Source organism: Eutrigla gurnardus (assembly GCF_963514095.1).
Source record: "Eutrigla gurnardus genome assembly, chromosome: 13".
NCBI classification, from domain to species: Eukaryota; Metazoa; Chordata; class Actinopteri; order Perciformes; family Triglidae; genus Eutrigla; species Eutrigla gurnardus.
The window spans coordinates 11,777,744-11,798,800 of NC_139936.1; the positions used below are offsets into that span (position 1 = coordinate 11,777,744).

At 41.9% G+C, this 21,057-nt stretch overlaps 2 protein-coding genes across 2 annotated transcripts in view; both read right to left on the bottom strand.

Moving 5' to 3' along the window:
* Positions 1-456: 456 nt before the first annotated feature.
* Positions 457-17,232, bottom strand: plcxd3 (phosphatidylinositol-specific phospholipase C, X domain containing 3). The gene is made up of 6 exons (XM_084025946.1): positions 17,076-17,232; positions 7,646-7,902; positions 7,230-7,403; positions 5,358-5,533; positions 4,048-4,149; positions 457-3,045 (listed from the first exon to the last, which is right to left on the bottom strand). The coding sequence occupies exons 1-6, from the start codon at positions 17,176-17,178 to the stop codon at positions 2,889-2,891; spliced, it is 969 nt and encodes a 322-aa protein (XP_083882072.1). The 5' UTR covers positions 17,179-17,232; the 3' UTR covers positions 457-2,888.
* Positions 17,233-19,495: 2,263 nt separating this feature from the next.
* The window catches only part of oxct1a (3-oxoacid CoA transferase 1a), a 38,664-nt gene continuing 37,102 nt past the window's right edge, over positions 19,496-21,057 (bottom strand). The window contains exons 16-17 of the mRNA XM_084024467.1: positions 19,980-20,081; positions 19,496-19,884 (exon numbers count right to left, since the gene is read on the bottom strand). Of these exons, the coding sequence (XP_083880593.1) occupies positions 19,849-19,884; positions 19,980-20,081 (138 nt within the window). The 3' untranslated portion in view covers positions 19,496-19,848. The remainder of the gene's footprint in view (positions 19,885-19,979; positions 20,082-21,057) is intronic.

Below are 21,057 nucleotides of genomic sequence, written 5' to 3' on the forward strand. Positions count from 1 at the left end.
TTATTTCATTTATTATTATTATTTTTTTTTTAACAGGTGGAGAACTGGACTCTATAGTTCTCACACACACACACACACACACACACACACACACACACACACACTGAGCCACTCTTTATCAGTTATCTCCATTTCCTGTTCGTAAGCAACACCTGGCTGCAGAATGGCAGATGCTGAATTACAAAACACAGTCTCAGCAAGGTCACCCTGGGTGCTGCTGCCCACCCACTTCCATCGTCATCACCCTGGAAACTGGCTGATTTTAGGATGCTCCTCTGCACAGATAGGGAATGAAATACTGATATGGCAGCTCAAACGCTGCAAATCAGCTTTAGATGTATCCCATTTGGCCATTTCAATTAAATTACAATTCTATTTGAATGGTTTTAAAAATGTTTTTGTTTTTTTCTCGAGCAAACAATCACCACTCAACAGGCCAGATACTTCACATAGTCACTCATTAGGCATAGAAGCTTTATTTGATTTGATTTGCCGTTTCCACTTAGAACAGAGTCACTTTTTGAACAAAAGGTTTTGGAGTTTTACAACAGCAAAGGACTCTTTTCACACCAGAACATAAAGGCAATGACAACACCTTGAACCAGGGAAGACACAAATGTCCTTACAACACAATTTACAAGCCTTTTCAAGTCTGCTCATTTTCATTATTAATCCGTATGGTATGGTAGCAGTGCACCATTTGAAAAATAAATTAATTTGGAGGATGTGGATTAAAGGGTAAAAACATTTCCAGCTCACTCATGCACTTGAGAACATTATGCAGAAAATATGTGAGGAGATGCTCAAACCTATGGACCCTGTTGCTAAACAACCATAGTGCTGTTTGGTTCATGCACACAATGGAAAATGTGTAAATGAAGAAGCGCTATGATAAGTGATAAATTAATCTCAGTTAAGTTATAAGTTAAGAAATTATTATCAAGAACTTTGCAGTAGTTTAAATCATTTACAATTCATCTGCAGCACACTATTTGAAATGACGGTATGTACAAACGTTCTACGATATATAAAACATTTTGACATGAAACCACACTGAAGTAAAAGAAGTACAGTTGGAACTCTAAAACTTGAACTCAGCTCCACGTTGAAGCATACGATACAAAAATGACTTTCTAGCTGATACTCAGTCACTCGATCACATGAGACTTTTTTTTTATTTGTTTTTTTAAAGAAATGGCACAGTTACTCACAAGACACATACATTCACAAATCCAAAGCGTTGAGCTTTCTGTCCTGGTTGAACATTACAGCATTACATTACATTCTCAGCAGAAAATGCCACACTGATCATAAAGTGTTTAGACGTCTGTGTGATTGTTTTTCATGCATAACGCATAAAAGCTTGCGATAAAAAATATCCCTATTGTCTTTCCGGAGTGCCATTTGAAAGTACTTTCCCAATTCTAGATGAAACACGGCAGGGTGTAGCATGAAACCCGTTAAACGTGAGTGGAAATTGAAAGTGTACGAAATGAGATAGCAGGAATCCGGGGATTCAGTAACATTCAGAAACGCGAAACACTTAATAAGGTAGACACCAAAGAGTAAGAGCTAGATATTGAGCTAAACATTTATTGTATAATTTTCAAGTGTCAAAGCACTGCTGTTATATCAAGACATACTGACTCCCTATTATGACGTTTAGCCTTTTCTGACTTGAAATAAAATGGCTCTCTGAGTGGGTGTTAACGTCCTCACCTGTTATTATGAAAGACACGACACCGTGATACATCTCATGATGACTCATGTATACTGCATGGGCACGCACACAGACAGCGGATACTCTCTCGTACCCAGGTGTACTGTATTTTTATACTTGGCTATCACGACTCAGCACCCACCACAAAATCCAATAGATTTGTCAAATTTGGATTCCTAACCGTGAGAAAAAGTCTCTTTTTTTTTTAAGTTCAAGGTTGTCTTGAAATTTTGAACACATTGACTGTTAAAATGATATTTATGTTTAGATGTACAACGATAAAGTGCACACAGTGTGGCTGGTGCGTCTGGGTCAGCTAAGCTGCACTCTCTTTAAAAGTCTGTGGTTTTTGATTGAGTGAAAAAATATTTTACCGCTGCACCGAGGTGATCAATGTCGAGGCTGCAAGCTGACTACAGAGGAGGCTATTACTGGAAGACAGCCCCTTCAGAGATTACTGCTAAGGAAACATATGGAAGATGCTATATTTCTGCTCTATGTGTTGAGTAAAGACATCGTAATAACATATAATATTGAACATTTTGCTTTAGGTGTTTTTCCAGAAACACTCGCCGTGATCTGACCAGGGATGCATACTGTAAAGAAGAAGAAAAAAAAAACCTGTCCTTAAGTCAGGTTTGGACAAACAATGGCAAGCTATTTACACCGTCCTACAATTTGAGTGGTTCAAGTTATGTACGTTTATTTTAAAACAACCTCGAGAATACCGAAAACGATGTACGGATACGTTTAGCAGAAAGTTGATATGCTGTGAGGAATCTACCCCTGGTGTAGTGGGAAGCCTGGAAACAGTGCATTTGATCAGTGGAAAGAACTGTTACTGTTACAGCACAGGAAGTAAAGAAATTCCTTAAAAGGAAGAAGAAGAAGAAAACAAAAAGATCCCCAAAATAGGAAACAAAACTAAACCTCGTTCTCGTTGTGCTCCAAACCAAACAAACCTGTTGTTTCTCCCAACCCCAACTTCTCTCACCTCAACACCGTTTCGCCATTTGAGCTCTCAATTCACTATAGCCCTAAATAAAGTGAAAGGGGCAGTGCAGCTCCCCTCCTGAAATAAATGCCAAAGACAAAAGGGTGAGAGCACAGCACCAAGCCCGAGCGGCGGTGACTGTGCTCCCTGACGCCCCCCAACCCCGCGGGGCTCTCAGGTGGCGTCGTCTTCGTCATCGTCCAGGTGATAGTTGAGGGTGATGACGGCGCTGATGAATTCTCCGAGCTCCACAAAGTCAGCTGTGATAATGTTGATGCCGCTCTCCCCGGGTCTCTGCGATCTGATCCACTGCATCATGCCCGGTAAGGCCCTGGGAGAACGCACAGAAACACAGACAAGTTAAGCTGTACAAAAATGTAACTTTTGGAAATGGCGACATACCAAGAAACAAGGAGATGCATTTTAAAATCCTGTAGAGTGAGAAGCATTAAGGGAAAGAGCAAGAGGAGGAGGGGGGGAAGTCACAAAAGATCAAGAGGGATAGAAGAAGGGATGATTCATGGTTGGCTGGTTTAGCACAGAGAGAGTCACGCTGTGATAAAATATTTCTGTGACGCAGCATGGGACGTCTTGCAAGCCAGACACCAGCTGTGAGGATGACACTCTGAACACTCGCTGGACATGTTCATGTGAGCCGTGCAAACCGCGGGGAGGGCGTTACTCCTGCAGACGCCTCGCCAAGCTTTCTGCTCGGCCAAATTCTCAGAGTTATCTCCTCCTCATGCCCCTCTTTCTTGTTTTCTGTCGAGTCCCGACGCAGGAAGACTGTGTGGCAAAACTAATAGATGGAATTTTGAAGGATGTCTACATCAAAGAAACCAAATGCCTGGTGAGAATGGCTGATAGCGGAGCTGTCGAATGAATAATTCATGGAAGGAAAATTGGCGGTTTTTGCCACAGAGGCTTTTCACAAACTGGTGACATTGAGAGGGAGTGATATACAGACAAACCTGGGGGGTAAATCGGGAAAAGAACATCTTGAACCAGAACTGAGGAGGGGCAATTTAGAAAGAGGGAGGAGAAGGATGAGAAGCATTGCATCAGGTTTGTGGCAGCTGTTCTTAAAAAAAAAAAAGCTTGAATGAGGTCAGTGTTAAATGCCTGGGGACACCTGTAAAAACCAACATGCCTCTGGATTAAGTTATAAATTGCTACCATGACTCACATATGACTGTGTGTGTGTGCCCGAGAATGTTGTTATAAGTTGTTATGGGTAAAACATGTCTTTGGTGTTCCACAGTGTCTGTATATGTGTGTGTTATCCGATCTTAGTGTTACACTGAACATGTCCCACATAAACAGTCGTACACACCTTTCTGTGATAGTCTCCCTCAGTCCACTAGCCACGCCCTTCATCACAGTGCTGGCCTTTGGTGTCAGAACCACCTGGGAGACGAAGAAGGTCCCCTTCCTCCTGCAGGACACATCAGGTATTTACAGGTTATTTTTCATGTATTTTTGCATTTTATCTATTCATGTAAAGCACCTTAGGGCATTTGCTGCACAGAGGTGTCACATAAATACATTAATGTCGCCTTACTTTGACTTTAAATACTTCAAGTAACCACAAAGAAAAAAATTATTCTGTCAGAAGAAGGGAAAAAAACAACAATTTCATATGCAAATGTCTGTCAGAATTGGAAAGAAATGTCTCCCCATTACTGTCAGCAGTTTCCTTGAACGCATGTGTGCTTTTTAGTGTCAAAATTAGTCTCCATCCTATTTTTTGGCAGGTCCACAGGCAAAAAAAATAAGCCTCGAGAGGCTTACATATCTTAAGTTCCTGTGTAGCCAACAATATCTGGGCCAAGTCTTCCTTCTCCATACGTTGTTAATTGTTTACACGGGTCGGCCTTCTTTGTGCAGTTCTCATGTTCTCCCTGTGTCAGTGTGGGTTTTCTCGGCTTCCTCCCGCAGCCCGAAGACATGCGGTTCAGGTTAATTAATGACTCTTAATTGCCTGTAGGTGTAGGTGTGAATGTGAGCGTGAATGGGTGTCTCTATATGTTAGTCCTGTAATAGCATGGCAATCTTTCCAGGGTTTGCCAACTACTTCTGCCTGTCTGCCTTTTCCCAATGTCAGCTGGGATCGACTCCCGCCCGCTGCAATCCTGAACAGGGAAAGCAGTTACGGATAATGGATGGATGGATGCTCATTGTTTACATTCAGATTAGCAAATTGAGACTGGAGTTGAGAGACGACGTGAACGACTGTGTTGTTTCATAAGTAGCCAGTTTACAAGCTAATTTTGAACCAATAAAAAGCTAAATCATCCTCATTGGCCAATACGATTCAGACCAGAAACCAGGATTCTTTCCATGCCAAAATCTTGTACCTAGCCTTGTTTATAAGTTAGCCATTGGTGCTTCACATAGCCAAGAGCTTGTAATAACTTCTTCATTTCGCCCTGCCCCTATCCTCTTAGTTGGCTATTTTTTATTTAACTAAGGCAAATTAAATTGTTAGTCAAGTCCTTAAATCTGAGCAGTATGAGCATTAGGACAGTACATCTAGATTATGATAGAATGACCCATCATGATTGAATGACAAAGTACAGATATTTTGTCCCACTCTCTCTTGTATGAAGGAGTGCCCACAGTTGATAAAAGGTAAGGGCTGACCTGCGGTCAGTGACAGACGCCTGGAGAAACTGAACCAGTTTCTCTGGGTCGGTGGTGTTGGCCCAGGGAGAGGGCATCATCTGCCCGGGCCACAGGAAGGGCACCTCCAGGGCCATGGGGTGGTGGTAGAAGACCAGTACCTGGTACTCCTTCTCCCACAGATACTGCAGAGACACCTGGAGATGGAGGCATGCATTCAGGGGAGCAGGAGGTCAGAAGGAGAGGAATGGTCAGAGGTGACAAAAGAACAAAAAAGGTGAGGGGTGTTGAATAGTATACGTATTAAATGTACCTGGCGGTTTATTTAGTACGTTTGAGTATTTTCTTGAATGGAAGAAAATATCAATACGTGGATATTATTGCTTAATGTGATGCATCACTCTGATTATCAAGCAGATTTGGTTCAATATTCAGTTCCGACTGACAAAAATCGTCCGGTCAATCACTTATGTTATGTTTGTAGGAGAAGTGGGAATACTGTATAAGATGATGGGTAGATCACTATTATTGATCTCGATATTGCTTACTGAGAAGAAAGACAAAGAGTACAAAACATTAAAATGTGTATTTTAAAGCTATTACAAGCTATTCAAAAGGTAAGACATTTCGAAAAAAAATTCTTAGAATAACAAAAACTGACGACGACGACCTCCAAGAAACCACATTCACGATGAACAGAGAATTTAGCACTTTAGTGCAGTTTTCTATGTAGTCTTGGATTCAATTAATTAAAAAAAAAAAGCTGTCAACGGGGTAAATAATATTATAAGCTTCGGCTGCCATTCTGCTACAGTGAATTGTGTCAATAGTAGCAATCTTGGTGGAAGATTGTAGCAAAATCCATTTAGTTAGTGAGAAAAACACAACAAAAACATCAATATCCCCTGTCAACTGATTAAAGGAAGCAACCAGGCAATGCGTTGGAAGGTGGAGGTGGATATAGTTAAAAAAAAAAAAAAGAAGAAAGAAAGCATTTTCATCTCAACCCCAAGATCCATATAGCTCATGTATTTTGTCTTTTCTCTCTCAAGAGGAAATTTACATTGAGATAATGAGCTTCCAGCTATAAATTATACCTGAAAAGGAGCCACAACCACTGGAGAAGAGCGGTGAAGTGGATTCAGCGTCTATCTACTAAGAGGAAGAAGGATGACAAGAGAATAGAAGATCCACTCATAGAGAAGGAGTGGAAGAAAGGAGACCGAGAAGTGGATATAATACCTGCAGAGGAAAGAATAGCGCTAATTTGTTGTCTTTAAACGTCACCCTGGTTGCTACTATGCCACTGAGAGGATGCTCGTTCTATCCGTTAGTCACTATTGGCTTTTTCCTTTTCCTCTACAGTTCATCCTCATTCAGCATCATCGCCTGACAGAAAACTATGATCTTTGGTATCGATTGTCGATAGGTATTCCTTCTTCCAGGTCCTTCACAGACAGCCTCACCTCAGGTGGGGGAGGGGGCATGGTGGAAGGTGAAGAAAAAAGAAAAAGTAAAAGAAAAAAAACAGACAGAGAAAAACTGCAAATCTATCTGAGCACGGGAGCACTTTTCTACTCGACTTGGACGCAAGAAGGGCCGTTCTGTGGTTGAACAGAAAATGATATGGGATGTGATAACATCGTTCTGCATCTCAAGAGATCAAAACACAGAGAACGCTATTGTGCCGGGCTGAGAACACAATCATTTTCAAAAGCCTTTTCAAAAGCGCATACAAAAATGTGTGCTTGATTTTACCTCTCGATAAAAGACATTTTGAGTGTTGAGGTGAAAGAAACATCTGAAATAAATAATTGAGGCCAGCTGCTCGGCCACTTGATTGCTTAATCCTACTCGCTGTGAAGTGTCGAGTGTATCTGAATTCGACAGTACCTCCTGGGCGAAGACGACTGGGCAGAGTTTGTCTCCAAACACCTCTTTCAACATGGCCACCAGCTTTTCGTGGTGCAGGTTCTGCACGCCATAGAAGTGGTTGAAGTCCAAGAACACGACCTCTCTGGCGTGAGCTGACAGGAAACTGCTGATCTGCTCTAGACCCTCTCTGACCTAAAAACATCACATGTATTAAAAATGTTATACAGTCATATGAAATATAGGCACACAAATGATTGTGACGTAGTTAAACCCTCTGAAGGAACTTGTGTGATTAAGCTCTTAGTCACATAAATATGCTGCCACATACACGGATATATACAGACATCACTTAGCAACCACAAGCATTCCAAAAACATTAATCACATCGAAAAAAACAACAACAAAAAAACACCAAAAACTCTATGCCGACCAACCGTGGCACTGAAGAGCCCGTGGGCGAAGAACAGCTCGTTTTCGGGGTCGCGCGGCTTGGTGGAGATGCGCAGGTCAAAGAAACGGACCCCAGCCTCCAGTTGGCTGGTGAAGTTCATAGTCTGTGTGGCTAACCACTTCCTCATTAGCTTCTTGGCCACCGTGCCAAACACAGAAACAAAGTTTTGCACCGTCTCCGGCTGCTCGGGTCCCACCGGAGACGCCTCGTCAATGTAGAAACTGAAGGAATCATGGGAACCTGGACAAGACACAAACATAAGTAAGAGTAAGAGTGAGGGGGGAAACAGGCTGGCGTCATGGCAACAACACTGACCGTGAGTAACAACATTTAGTGGTTGTAATTCATTAAGGCCGATGACATGAAAAAGATGAGCCCACTGATGATTTCTCAGGCGGAGCAGAGCTCCCAGAGAAGTATGCTGAGCTTGGTGTATTTGCTAAGTAGTCCAAATACCTTGAGGTTACCAAAGCTTCCAATCCCAGACAGCAGGCAGACAAGCTACAGCAGAATCAAGTGTACTTCTGGCTCCGGGTTGTGAGGAGGTGTGGATGTGTTTATCCGTCCTTAAGAACGTCACGACCCAATCAGAAAATTACATTTTATTATTCTGAGTCACGGCTTTTGTTCTGTGTTCATTCTCTCTCTCTCTCTCCCCCTCTCTCTCACCCCCTTGTTGATCCGGAGAGGGGTGCATTTTTGAAAGCTGTGTTCACAAACCGCAACCCCAAAAACCGGGACTTCATATAACACCTTTGAGTGGAGACTTTAATTTTTGGTTAAACCTGATTCCGCTGTCATCCTCCGCCTCTGTAACTCTATATCTTCACAATCTGATTTGGGCTAATCCTCAATGACTCAATTAGCATTTCCTTCTCCCGAGAAGATTTTCTAAACCCCTCGAAAAAGGCTCATTTCTACCCTGCACAGGTACACTTGAAAAGGTATATTGTATTTTCTTGTGGATAATGAGATCCTTCATCTTATTCATTATTCATATAATTAATGCTTTTGTTATATTCAAGCATTCTGTTGTTTCAAACATGACCACCTTGGTGATTTGATGATTCCAAATTCAATTTTAAAGTTTATTTCGGGTGAACTTCATCCGAAAGCGTAAACAAGATCCGAGACATCTCTCCTAATCACAAGTTATTTTCAATAAATCTGATACTTTGCAGAGTCAAAGACATGAAAAGATATTGGCTTCTAGGAATCATTTCTCAATTAGATCAAAGCTACTGCAATTGTATTCCTTCTGATATATTTAGGACACGCAGCTTCACAAGCAGAATTGGCTCGACCTCTACCACACAGAGAGTCGCTGAACCACTGCTTGCATGGAGATGTACGTGCTGTGAACAAGCCGACCTCCCATTAAATTAGCTCAGCAGTTCTCAAAATCACCTGACGATATGATATTAAAATATTCATGAATCTATTTCTTCTGGAAAATGCAATCCCGTTGAAAGTGAAAAGATATAAGCTGTTCAATTTTTCAAATGCCATTTTTCAGCGCCTTGAGCCCCACAAACACATTTTCATTCACCGCCACTTGGAGTGGCAGCAGAAATGTCATAGATGAGATACCTCAACACCCAAGCAGAGAAAGCAGAAACTACCTGAATGGACTAATAGCACTTTTATTTGTGAGAAAGTGATGTTTTATTATCATGAAGTCAAACTAACCCTGTAATCAAAAGCTCATTCAAATGGAAGTGTTATTCTAGGAGCTGCATCAGAAAAAAAATCCCATCCCATTAGTGACAGTAAAAATAACTTTTGATAGATTGTGAAATTTGTCAATATATTGATGCTTTTACGAGGTGACACATCAAAGTATTTCCTTCCAATCAATCCATGGTGAATTCTGTTATTTAGGTCTGAAGGTCGTGTCCTTCCATGCCTGAGTAGGAATGTGTGTGTGTGTGTCTGTGTGTGTGCTCTGACACTTCTGTTATCTTCCTCCTGCTCTCATAACTGCAATCAACTTCATCACTTTCTCTCACTCAAACCAACATGCACCCTCCCCCTCCTCCACACACACACACACACACACACACACACACACACACACACACACACACACACACACACACACACACACACACACACACACACACACACACACACAGAGCCTGGATTGACCTTCAGCTCTTCCCCAGTGCCGGGTCTTCACAGTCGGCCCAGAGAATGACCACATCAGGGCAGACAGCTGAGTCCTTGGGGCAGGGCAGCACACAGCATCTCTACAGGCTCAATCGTGTCACCCGGGTCACAATGCAACAGAGTAAATGACCGTAACCAGTCACAACAGCTGGCTATGCTATTGTTGCAGAGATTAAAGTTCTTATTGTGCAACAACTATGTTCTCCATGAATTGATTAAAACTGTCAAAAAAGTCTTCTATGTGCTTTTTTGTGTCCAACCAACAGTCCAAAATCTAAATGACCAATCCAAAACCAAGCATTCCTCACGTTTGAGAAGAATCTTTGGACAATTTCACAATGATTTGACTATGAAAATGATAAGCTTAACTAGCTGCACGATTCATTTGGGCGTTCCTGTGATAATTACTGTCATGGAATATATCTATTAAAGTCAAAACAACTGGATATAGTTTAGCAGATCTTAATGAAAGCACAAACTAAAAAAAGTTTTTTGTGCTTTACTTACTAGCATGTATGCACCTGAGAAGCCTCTACGCTTCACTACGGAGAGGAGAACCATCTATAAGAATCTGAAGCCAAAGCTGTGCATTTCATCACAGCCCTGCTGCTACCTGAGCTCTGAAGATGACTAATTACTGTTTATGTTATGAAACCATTTGCTCCACTTTTATGCTGGAGCCGCGTCTGAAGGTCAACTCACTCAATCGGAAATGTGAGGAAACATTTTTTTTTTTTTTTTTTCAAATGAACTGTGCAGACAGCCGATTTCCATCCTCATGCAATTATTACATTATAATGTCAACAATGTGCCTCAGACTTGAGTCCTTTCCATTTTTATTATTGTCTACTGGAACTAAAACACCACATACATTAGACGGTATATGAGGTTTTTAATGTCTCTTGCCACAAGACACAAATAAGTGCTACCACAGAGCTTACTAAAGGAAATTCAAATAACCGCTTCCCTCGTGGCCTCGACCACAGTGAACACACTTTCCCGTTGTTGACAAAGGCCTGAATGGTGATTGTGCTTTTGGTCATATTGATTTAAAATCCTTAAAATCCTTAATTTGGAACGAGCTGCTGCCTGTGAACAATATCCAAACTGTACTCTCATGCTGTTCAATAAGCTTTAGCTTTGATAGACGTGAAGATGCGTGTTTGGACATACACTGAAATCCTTGAATACAAATGGATGTGAGCTTTTAATGTGGACTTTGGGAACTCCTCTTCCCTCAGGTCAGTGACTGAATCACATCACTGGGGTGAATGGAGAAAGTGCAAAGAGAGACAAGGAACCAGAGCAGAGAGGAGTAACAGCTCGAAACAAGCGGATATAATGATAACACAGCGATTCACTAGATGATGATGGTTGTAGTAGGTGATGACTGTTACCTCAGATAATTGACCTGAGTAATTTGGACTAAATGAGAGCAAAGAGGACCACTGGTGGTGTATGCCCTTTTTTCATGACAAAACGGCTCTCCGGGTCTCTATCTTAGGATGGGAAGAGAGTAGGAAATGACAGGGAAATGGAAGGTAACAGCGTGGAGGTGAGCCACATGACACTAAAAGATCTCTCCTCTCCACTTTCACTGCATGGATGTGATTTCTGCCGTAATTCAAACGGTGCTCCATCCAGCTCCCTATTCTATCGAACTCCTGCTCAATTCGCTCCAGACTCACTTTGCCTCACACCTCACTCCTCTCCTCCATCTTATTCGTGGCAGCGCGCACTGAGCACATACGTTTCCGACGAGGCTGAATTATTTGACTTAGAATCAAGATAAATGTCCTCCTGCTGGAAAACTCAATTAACGGCCACGGTGAGGCGAAAGCAGCCTGTGGAGAATCCATACCTGATCATTTCTGCCTGATTCTTAGACAGGTGGTTTGTTATGAGTATCGGTTTACCGTCAGACTTTGCTGTCAGTTATAAAATACACATAATAGTAAAAGCAGATTGGTGTTGCTGGTTAAAATCGTGAATGTACCCCAGGTGGTTTGTGTCACCTCTTTGGATGAATATTTTATCTTTCTCTTTACCAAACTATTTTCTCTTTCTTTGTTTGTTTTGGATTTTATGTCCTGTGGTTTTTTTCCCCAATGGCTTTTCAGCCGGCTGATTTCCTGCCCAGGAAATAACCGGAGCTCATCTCGCTGCACTACCAGTTTTTATCCTCGTATCTGATACCATTCATCCTCCTTGTTCAGGGGCTTAAGTGGCAGCAGAATGGTCTAGGGGACTGACGGGCAGATTTACAGCTCAAAGTCCTGTGCCAGCCTTTAACTCTGCCCCGAGGGAGCCAGCAAGACCGAAGAGGCCTCTTGTGCAATGGATTTGTTTTTATTGCCTGCGAGGCCATCTTTACTTAATACAATTGCTTTCACCCTTCCCCCCGGCCTAAGGTATGCTATTCATTTCCTACCTCTGTAGAGCTGGAAGCGGCTACAGTCAGCCATTGGAAAGGTTGGGTATTGCTCCCATGAGCCCTCATGTAAATATGACCCTGTGGGCATTTTAGTATTCGTGAGGTAAAGTAATTTATCCTCAAACAAAATGTCAGTTTCCCTGATAGAAAATAAATACATTTAAGGTACAACATCAAATTTTGAATTATGTACTACCTATTTATGAGCTACTATATATTGAACTCATATTTTTTGCAAAAAAGATTCAAATCAAATCTGCCTCTTTTTCAAACTTATCTCATTACCGACCATGTGTAAATATGAGGTCACTTCAACTGCTAGTTGTAAAACAGCATCGATCAATATTGTTTATGTTAACATTAGTCAAATGCTAAACATAAACATGTACATTCATAAGGGGAACAAGGGCTGTATGTCTGTTGGTCAGTTTACGAGTTCGTCCGTTTTTTAAAAGGGGTTTTAAAAAGTGGATTATATAATCACCTACACTTAGTAAATCTACACACTTTGGCCTGCTAGTTAATTTATACAAACAATAAAGACTTTTAGGAATCTAAATTATTTACATTTAGTCGTTGTTACACCTGTGCTTATGCCAGCCAGCAATTCATACATGAACGATAATCCATTTTATTACTATGGCAACAAACTGACAGGCATTAAAGCCTCTCATGTGAGAGAACCACAGAGGAACAGATTCTCAGCATGTCAGGCAACACAGATCTCCTGACCACCTCAGCATGGCAGTCTGCAGCACTCACCCAGCAGCTCTAACAATAGCCCACCGTTCCATACAATGACCAACTCGGGGGGGAAGGAAAATGATAACTGCTCCCCGCCTCTTCCCCTCATTTCTCCCGACCTCTATATTTATGCTACCACTCCCTCTTTCTTTCCTGTCTTCCACCCTCTCTGCAATTAGTTATAGAGTAGAGCTGGTGCAGGTCAGAGGACTGTAGTCTCCATCGGCCGACACAGCGTGAGGCCAAAGTGGCCCGTGGGAGCTGAGTCATGTCTGAGAGCAACCATATCTCACCAAAAAAGGAGGTTCTGACCAGCAGGATTATGCTCATGAAAATATGTATTATTTTAAAATAGTAAATAATACAACCACAATGCACTTGGCTGCAACTTTGGGCCATGACTCACAGCATGATAACAAACAACAACTCTATAACTTTGAATAAATAACTCGTTTGGTCGTTCATGTCGGCCGATGCTGCCCTGGATCAAAAAATCCAATCAAAATCTGACTTTACTCTAAAATATTTTTCAAAAGAAATGTTTTTTCTTTGATTTTTCTGGACGAATTTGAGTCAGGCACTGAGTCAGCTCTCCTCTGGGTGACAAAGGATTGATTGATGTCTTTGGACTGAATTTAAATTCAGTTGGAGCTCTTTAAGACACTCAGTTTTGTAAAAAAAAAAAAAAGGCTTTGATCAGTTATGAGTCCAACTTTGTACTTGTCTTGCTGCGGCGCACCACAAGGTTCTATTTTTTAGACCTTTTTACTCATGAAATATTCTTGCAATGGGATAGACATTTAAAAAACATTTAGTAACATTTCTTATGGTGACACTGAGAATATGCAGCTCCTTGAAACCCGCTGTCCTTCTTTTTTCACCCTTCAAATTCCAAATTCCTGTGGTAGTTTTTCCTTTATACACTTAAGAACTATTGAGACATCAAAACAGCTTCTCTCATTTAGGGACTTGGAAACATGCTTTCATCTCGTCACTTATTGATTACTGTAACTCTTTGTGTGGGAGTCAGTCAGCCGGCCTTGTCTTGCCTGCAGCTTGTTCAACGTGGAAAACAAAGCTCCTCAAGAAGAAAGACCGTCCCTCCCTAGAAGAATCCGCTCCGCTTCCAGATCCCTTAAATGTTTTGACCAATATTTCAAATCCATTCCAAACTCACTTGTAATGAGTAATTAGTAACAGTTCCCCCCTTGCCTTTGAGTGCAAACATCTGAACACTACTTTCTGGCATTTTTTTTTAATCAAATATTTCATTTTTTTATTTAAATTGCTATTTTTTTAGTGTCTTTGCTTGGATTGACTGGCATTTCATTATTGGTGCGGTATTATTTGGGCTACTGCTCCCTATACCTTTGTGAGCAAAAAAAGGTATCCGTTTAATTGAGCCTACTGGTTACAGAAATACATAAAACTGATAAATGAACTGGGATTGGCTCCAGCCCCCCCGTGACCCTAAATACAGGATAAGCGGTAGAAAATGGATGGATGGATGATAAATGAACTTACAATTCAATCATCTTGAAAAAGGAAAGGAAAAAGGAATCATGTTTGATGAGTATGCATTAGTATCTTGTACTATAATGTGGCTTTTAAAGCATTTTCACATAGAGATTGGCTTGGTAGCTCTCAGTCAAGGGTAACAGCAAGCATGCAAAGATACGATCTGCCACACAGCAGCTGCAATATCTGTCAAACGCATATGCTACCCAGAGAATCTATAATGAGGTATGTGCCACATGCAGTGTTTTCCTACACCAACATGAATAATAGGTGCCATTAAAAAATCATAAAAACCATATACTGTATTCTCTGTCAACACAAAACCTTCACATAAACTCATTGCCAATCATACTGAAGATTTCATGAATGCAGGGGCCGTGCCACCGTATGGGTGACGGCTGGAAAGGATCTGTCTTGTGTAAAAGTTTGCGTATTTTGTTCTGCAGGCAGCCTTGCAGCCCTTGTATCTCTTGAAAGAAGGCTGCACACAGTTCTGAGTTGATATGCTAATTTAAATCCAGTGTGTAAGATTCATTTAAGTTCAGGTTCTAGTAATGTAATGAAGTCATCAATCATGTTCTAGGTTATTTTGTATTATCTTAAAATAACTTTATTTTTGACTCGATTTTGGCGGCAAAAAAAAAAGAAAAGTGTTCGAGCACCATAATCCCTTTAGAGAACCTCATTTACTGCAGCAGGGTCTCATAGTCTGGCCTGCAGTTGTGGTTCTCTCGTGGCCCCCTTTCCAGTGGGCCCAGCGTTAAGGCCTGGGACTTCAGCAGCGTGGTGTCAGGGTTCCCAGCAGGGCATCAGAAGTGAGGCTCTGCTGCTGGCTGGATGTAGGGAAACTGGAATTTTAGAGGCGTCAGTATTTAATTATGACTGATTTATAACCAGTTAAGTGAAAAACCACATACAGCATTGATACAATAATAACAGTATATAGACTGCATATCTCTAGGCAGTCTCCTCTCCCCTGTGAAGGGCATCCCGCCCACCGCCAAATCCCTACTGAGTTTGTTATTTCCCCCCCCCGAGTCCATCCGAGTACGAGTGTGTGGCGTTATATTTACACAAGGCGGATCCCTTCTGGCCATAACCCATCACATCACCCCCACATTAACACTCCAATTTGCCAAAATACTTTGCACTATAAATAATCATCGGATGGCGAGGATTGCACGACAGGAATCCAACATGATGAATATAATATCCTTTCAACCAAACGCAGGATGAGTGAAACTTGTGGAGGAAATTAAACGGCCGTCTCGTTTGTTGTATTTCTCCTTGAAACAAAGGCTTATGATGCTGCATTCTGAGAAGAGACTTAGGGTGTGATATGAAAACTTAAATGTATAATCCAATAGGAACAAATGGTTGTTGCTAAATAAACTCATGAAATCCTGTGGATTTTATTGTTTCTAAGACAAATGCGCACAAACACAAGAAAGTGCAAAGCATCTGATGGATGTTTAGAGAATCTGTCCAAATGGAGGATAGACAGAGCAGCTGCAGGCCACGGGGCCAATGAGGAGTAATGATACCTAATTAAATGGGACAGAGCATGTTCCCGTGGCACACGTGATTCAGCAGAATTACAAGGATGAGGTAATGTCATGCCACTGGTGTCTTTCAGCCGCTATTTAATTAAATCTCTGCTGGATTGCAGGTGGTCAGTGCCGGTCATACGCCACGCCTCACTGGACTCAAGGTCCAATCCATCTGCATTTGAGAAGCCCCTCTTTGCACATCCTCACACACCACGCATCTACAGTTGGAGAGCATGGAGAGAGGGGGAGGGAAAAGGGATTACATGCAAGAAAATGGAAGAATGAAAGTGCGCTTGTGTGGAGGTGTGATAATCGCTAGGCAGCAGATATGGAATTAGCTGGCTGCTGATAAGCCATGCCATCATTCAGATCAGTGGTGGGCTTCACAAGCAGCGTTTCCAATTTGAATGGAGCTGAAGGAGACCTGCGCACTGATTGGCTGGAGGTCCAACAGCTCATTCTCTATGGACAGCGCTGTGATCATCTGAGTGCACAGACGGAACCCATCCCACTCCCTGTCTCCTCTCCTCCGTGGCCACCACCCCGGCGCAAACGCCAGAAGTCCTACACAACACAGCAGAGCAGCATGGCTCATCAGTACGGAATCTTAACAGTGACTCTTAGTCTCTCTCTCTCTCTCTCTTTCTTGAATTTCACCTCAGACATGTGTCATCATATTGATGGACAAGCCATTAAAACGGGACCATCACAAGAGGAAGCTGTTCACAAATAAAGGGCACTTCACACGCTGCGCAACAGGTCGGTACCCTTTGTTCTAATGAGGTACGATGAGACCAAAGCCACGGGAGTTGCCTGTCGGGGGGGTGCAAAGTAAAATATCAAAGTTTGCAAAGCAGTAGAATACGTCACATGTTAAAACGCACAGCCTAGTTATTCGTCCCGTATCTACATGGACGGCTACGTGCAGTGCGCTCGGATGGAAAAGAGACGGACATGTATCCTTATTCCACTGGGGAAGGAGAAAAGGAAACACCTACCGGGAATGGCCAGGTTGGTGAGCGGGGTGGTGTGCATGCTCCGTGGTAAACTTGCCATCCAGTCTGCAAACCGCATGTCGCTTCTCCCGTGAGACGAAGCCATGCTGCCGCCGTGCACAACGCTCCGTTCTCCCGGACCGGAGCCTGCGCCAACCCGAAGTGCGCGCTCTCTCTCTCTCTCTCTCCCTCCCTCCCTCTCTCTCTCCACACACACCCCAATCACACTCTCCATGCCACCCTCTCACTCACATGCACACACACACACACGCACGCGCACACCCCTGAGCAGTACACATCAGCGTAAGACACAATTACGAAAATGGGGTTTGTTGGATCGATCCAAATAAGGCAACAGCTTTTATGTAGCGACAACGCGGCGGACGAGTAGCCCACACGTCTCAGTTTCACAGGAATCGGAACACAAAGTAGAGGCGCACCATTAATGATTCTAGATTTCCGCGTAATTACTCCCAAGCCTTCTCCCCTTCTCACACATGTTCCGCATGTTAAACATCATATTTTGGGAGAATGGAGTTAGATGAGCGTTTCATAGAAAGAAGTTGTGGAATTGAGAATTTGAACACGTCTCTCACTCTCTCACACACATGATTTCTTGTTATAATGTTGCAGCTAGAATATGGAGTCATCCTCACAATGAGAGGTTTTGTAATATGAGAGACCGTGCATTATCTAATTATGTCTCAACAAACAAATATGTAAAGCCCTGGCTGAGGAAATGGTTAGCTCTGAACACCAGAGGTTGAAATTTGTCGAGGTCATGCACTTGGATGGCGGATGTGCCATATGGCAGCATTCATTATCACTGCAATTGATATGGCAGTGACGATGAATAAACAGCATTCACTGTAGTGATAATCAGCTGGCTGGCCACCTTATTACAGTAATTCAGAAAACTAGGTCATAAAGCTGGAGCATTAACAGCATGTTTATCATTTCCCTCCCATGGGAACCATTTGAAACTGTGTCCGTCTCTTTTAAGCTTCGTTTTCCCACCAGGTTGTGTTTCTGCATTCATGTCTGAGATGATGTGAGATATAGGAGGGAGGTTGGATCACATAAAACCCCTGTGGATGTACAAAATCAATCAATACCGACATCACCCTGCATCATATTAAAACTAACCCAGTGAGATGTTTTCAAGATATAGACTAAAGGACACTGGATCACCATTGATTGCCTTTATTCCTGGAGCTATACATCCATAAGTAATATTGTGAAAATAATTAAAGGAAAATTAACTTTACTCTGGAGGAACGGCTCTAATAGGTTAAAATGGCTAAAACCAGCCCCAAGAGCCCATAAGAGCCATCATTTTATGCTGTCCATACTCAAAATGTGAGCAACTGCTTTGAATGTGAATAGTTATAATAAATTGCTTCCATGTTTAATAAAGAAAAGATTATTCCTCTGCTCATATTCAAACCTGTTCCTTCCAGTAAAAGCCCATCATCTTTCCTGTATTCTTTTTTTTTCTTCTCATTTCCGTACCAGTAAGAGAAATAGGTTAGTGAATGTAGGCTTATAGGGTACCACTCTAGTTTGACTCATGAAGGGATGTGCTGGATTAACATCAACAGCCGGTGGCAAAAGCCCCTGTCACTTTCTTCCATTTTTCTGCTTGATGACCCAATCCAGTTGATCTTCTTGAACCCAAAAGCCCACTGGCTGAATTCTCCAGTTATGCAACAGCCCTAAGGTAATGGCAGCGCCTCTCTACTCGAGTGGAGAAATCACATCAAGAATGTCAATGCAAGCGCACCATCCATATATAGAAAGCTCTAACCTGTAGCGTGTCACAAACCATCACTCTCAAAGCCATTTACTTCCAATCATTGTGTGATCCGATAAATAATTTGACAAAAAGAGCCAAGGATTGTTTTTTTTTTTTTTATTGTTGCTTTTTTTTCAGAAATCACAAGATTTAGATAAATAAAATTCCACTTGTTTCACTCAGCAAACAAAGTTTTATTTTATACAAAATGGCAAGAAAGTACAACGGCGTATTGGGGCCACTGTAGGAAAAAGAAAAAAAAAAAAGGGGGGGTGGGCAATATTCTGAGAAAGAAGTCGCAAATTTGGTACTTTAAAACTAGCAAATTAGCGACTTTAAAGGAGTAAGAAAGGGCAAATGCTTCAGCAAAAATATATGAGACCGAGAGAAAAAGTCATTTCTACGCTGTGGCAGCGATTATAATTACAAACGTATTCCGGTTTGATCTTTATTATAGCATGAGTTTCATTTTCACGTGACAAAAACAAAAAATATATATTTTACATTGAAGTCTAAACAACTGCAGCACAAACATATTACCTTCTGTGCTACCGCTGCATTTGTTTCCTAAATTAATTGCATTTCAGCCCTCTATATCTTATCACAGTATATTGTTGATCTACATGAAGAGAACATAAAGGGTATTTCAAGTTTTTTTAATGCCATTTTCAGGTGGATTATTTGGCAATAGCTGCACGAAGTAGGCAATTAAATTGAAATAGGCAACAATGTAATGTACCCTCACCGTTTGCCACATCAGATCCCCCCAAAAAAGAGCCATGCACATTGGCTCCTGTGATTTCCATTCAGATAATATTAGCGACGACTAAATCCTTCTAATATTTGCATGCTGATTACCGGGGATCTTAAGCAAACACTCCTGTTTTCTGAGCATATTTGACCCGTTTCAGCCTTCTAATTCACCAGAAGAAAGTCACAGAGAAACAACAAACCAAAAAACACAATGCACTGCGAGCTCCACTAGATTTGCTGCATGGACCTCAGGTTGGGAGACACCTAGAAGACAGCAGGCAGACAACAAGGAGATGTCTCATGGTTATGACACTCGGTTAGAAAATGTAATAAAAGTACAAGTAGCCAAAGTTACTTACTTCAAAATCGGTGCCGGTGCATGCTTTGATATCCTCGGGAGTGAGCCCCTCCCATACTTCTATCAGAGTCAGGCCTTTTGTCTTATCCACATCAAACACAGCCTGGCAAATGGAAACACGGCAAAACAAGAGGGAGGGAAGAAAGGATGTGTGTGAGAGAGAGAGAAACAAAAAGGCGAGAATGAGTATTTCACTAATAGATGGGGTTGAGCCCTATGTGAGGTCACAGGGATCAAGGGGGCCTTAGTTATCAAAGTGATCTAAAAGTCATGACAATATCCCCCACCGCAACAAAAAATAAATTATATATCATCAGTGGGGGGCAGAGTACCACTCCAGTGTCATCCATGGATGACAAAATAGCAGCAATTATTGGTGAAATTGTGAGTACGCCAAAGAGTGGTCCTCATCTCTCTGAGGTTGAACCACTACAAAAGTAAAGAGCGATTCCATTTTAATTGTGGTACTACTTTTAATGGTTGAAACGTAAAAGGAAAAACAGATTTGGGATTCACGTGTCACCATGATGAGATCTGCAACGTGATGCTATCTTGCTTTGTGATGTAGCATTTTAAATGCTTTTGGCCATTTTCTTTGTGTAAAATAACAGTAGTGATACACTGTAACTTTATGTTGGTTTCCTAGTATCACCAGCTGCTTCAATAACGCTGACAGACTTCTGCTTCTCAACACAAGGCTGACATAAAGATAGGTAGGTGTACACATAATAGAATACGATTTAAACAATAACCCACTAGAACTAAATTTCAAACCATGTCATTATACCGATTGATGCAAAATGTCTCCTCGTAGAAAGGCCAGGTGCACTCAGTTGAGCCGGTTCCTGTTGCTTCACCCAGCAGGGACGGACTAAGCCACAGACACATACAGGCAGGGCAGGAGGCAGATATCTCACTCCAATATAGCAAGACAGATGGAATGTCACAAGGAGCTCTGGTCTATGGATAACACGGCCACTGACACGCATCTCTGATCTGTGTCTCAAGTGATTAAGGGAAATTTAAGATGTCTCGAGGTGCTCGATATAGGCGCGACAATAATGTGCAGATATAGCAGA

Excerpts from the sequence above, each read along its gene's own strand:
- plcxd3 (XM_084025946.1), bottom strand. The coding sequence starts at position 17,178 with ATGGCTTCGTCTCACGGGAGAAGCGACATGCGGTTTGCAGACTGGATG. Across the intron at positions 7,903-17,075 it reads CACCAACCTGGCCATTCCCG|GTTCCCATGATTCCTTCAGT; the intron begins GTAGGTGTTTCC and ends TGTCTTGTCCAG. Across the intron at positions 5,534-7,229 it reads CAGTCGTCTTCGCCCAGGAG|GTGTCTCTGCAGTATCTGTG; the intron begins GTACTGTCGAAT and ends CTCCATCTCCAG.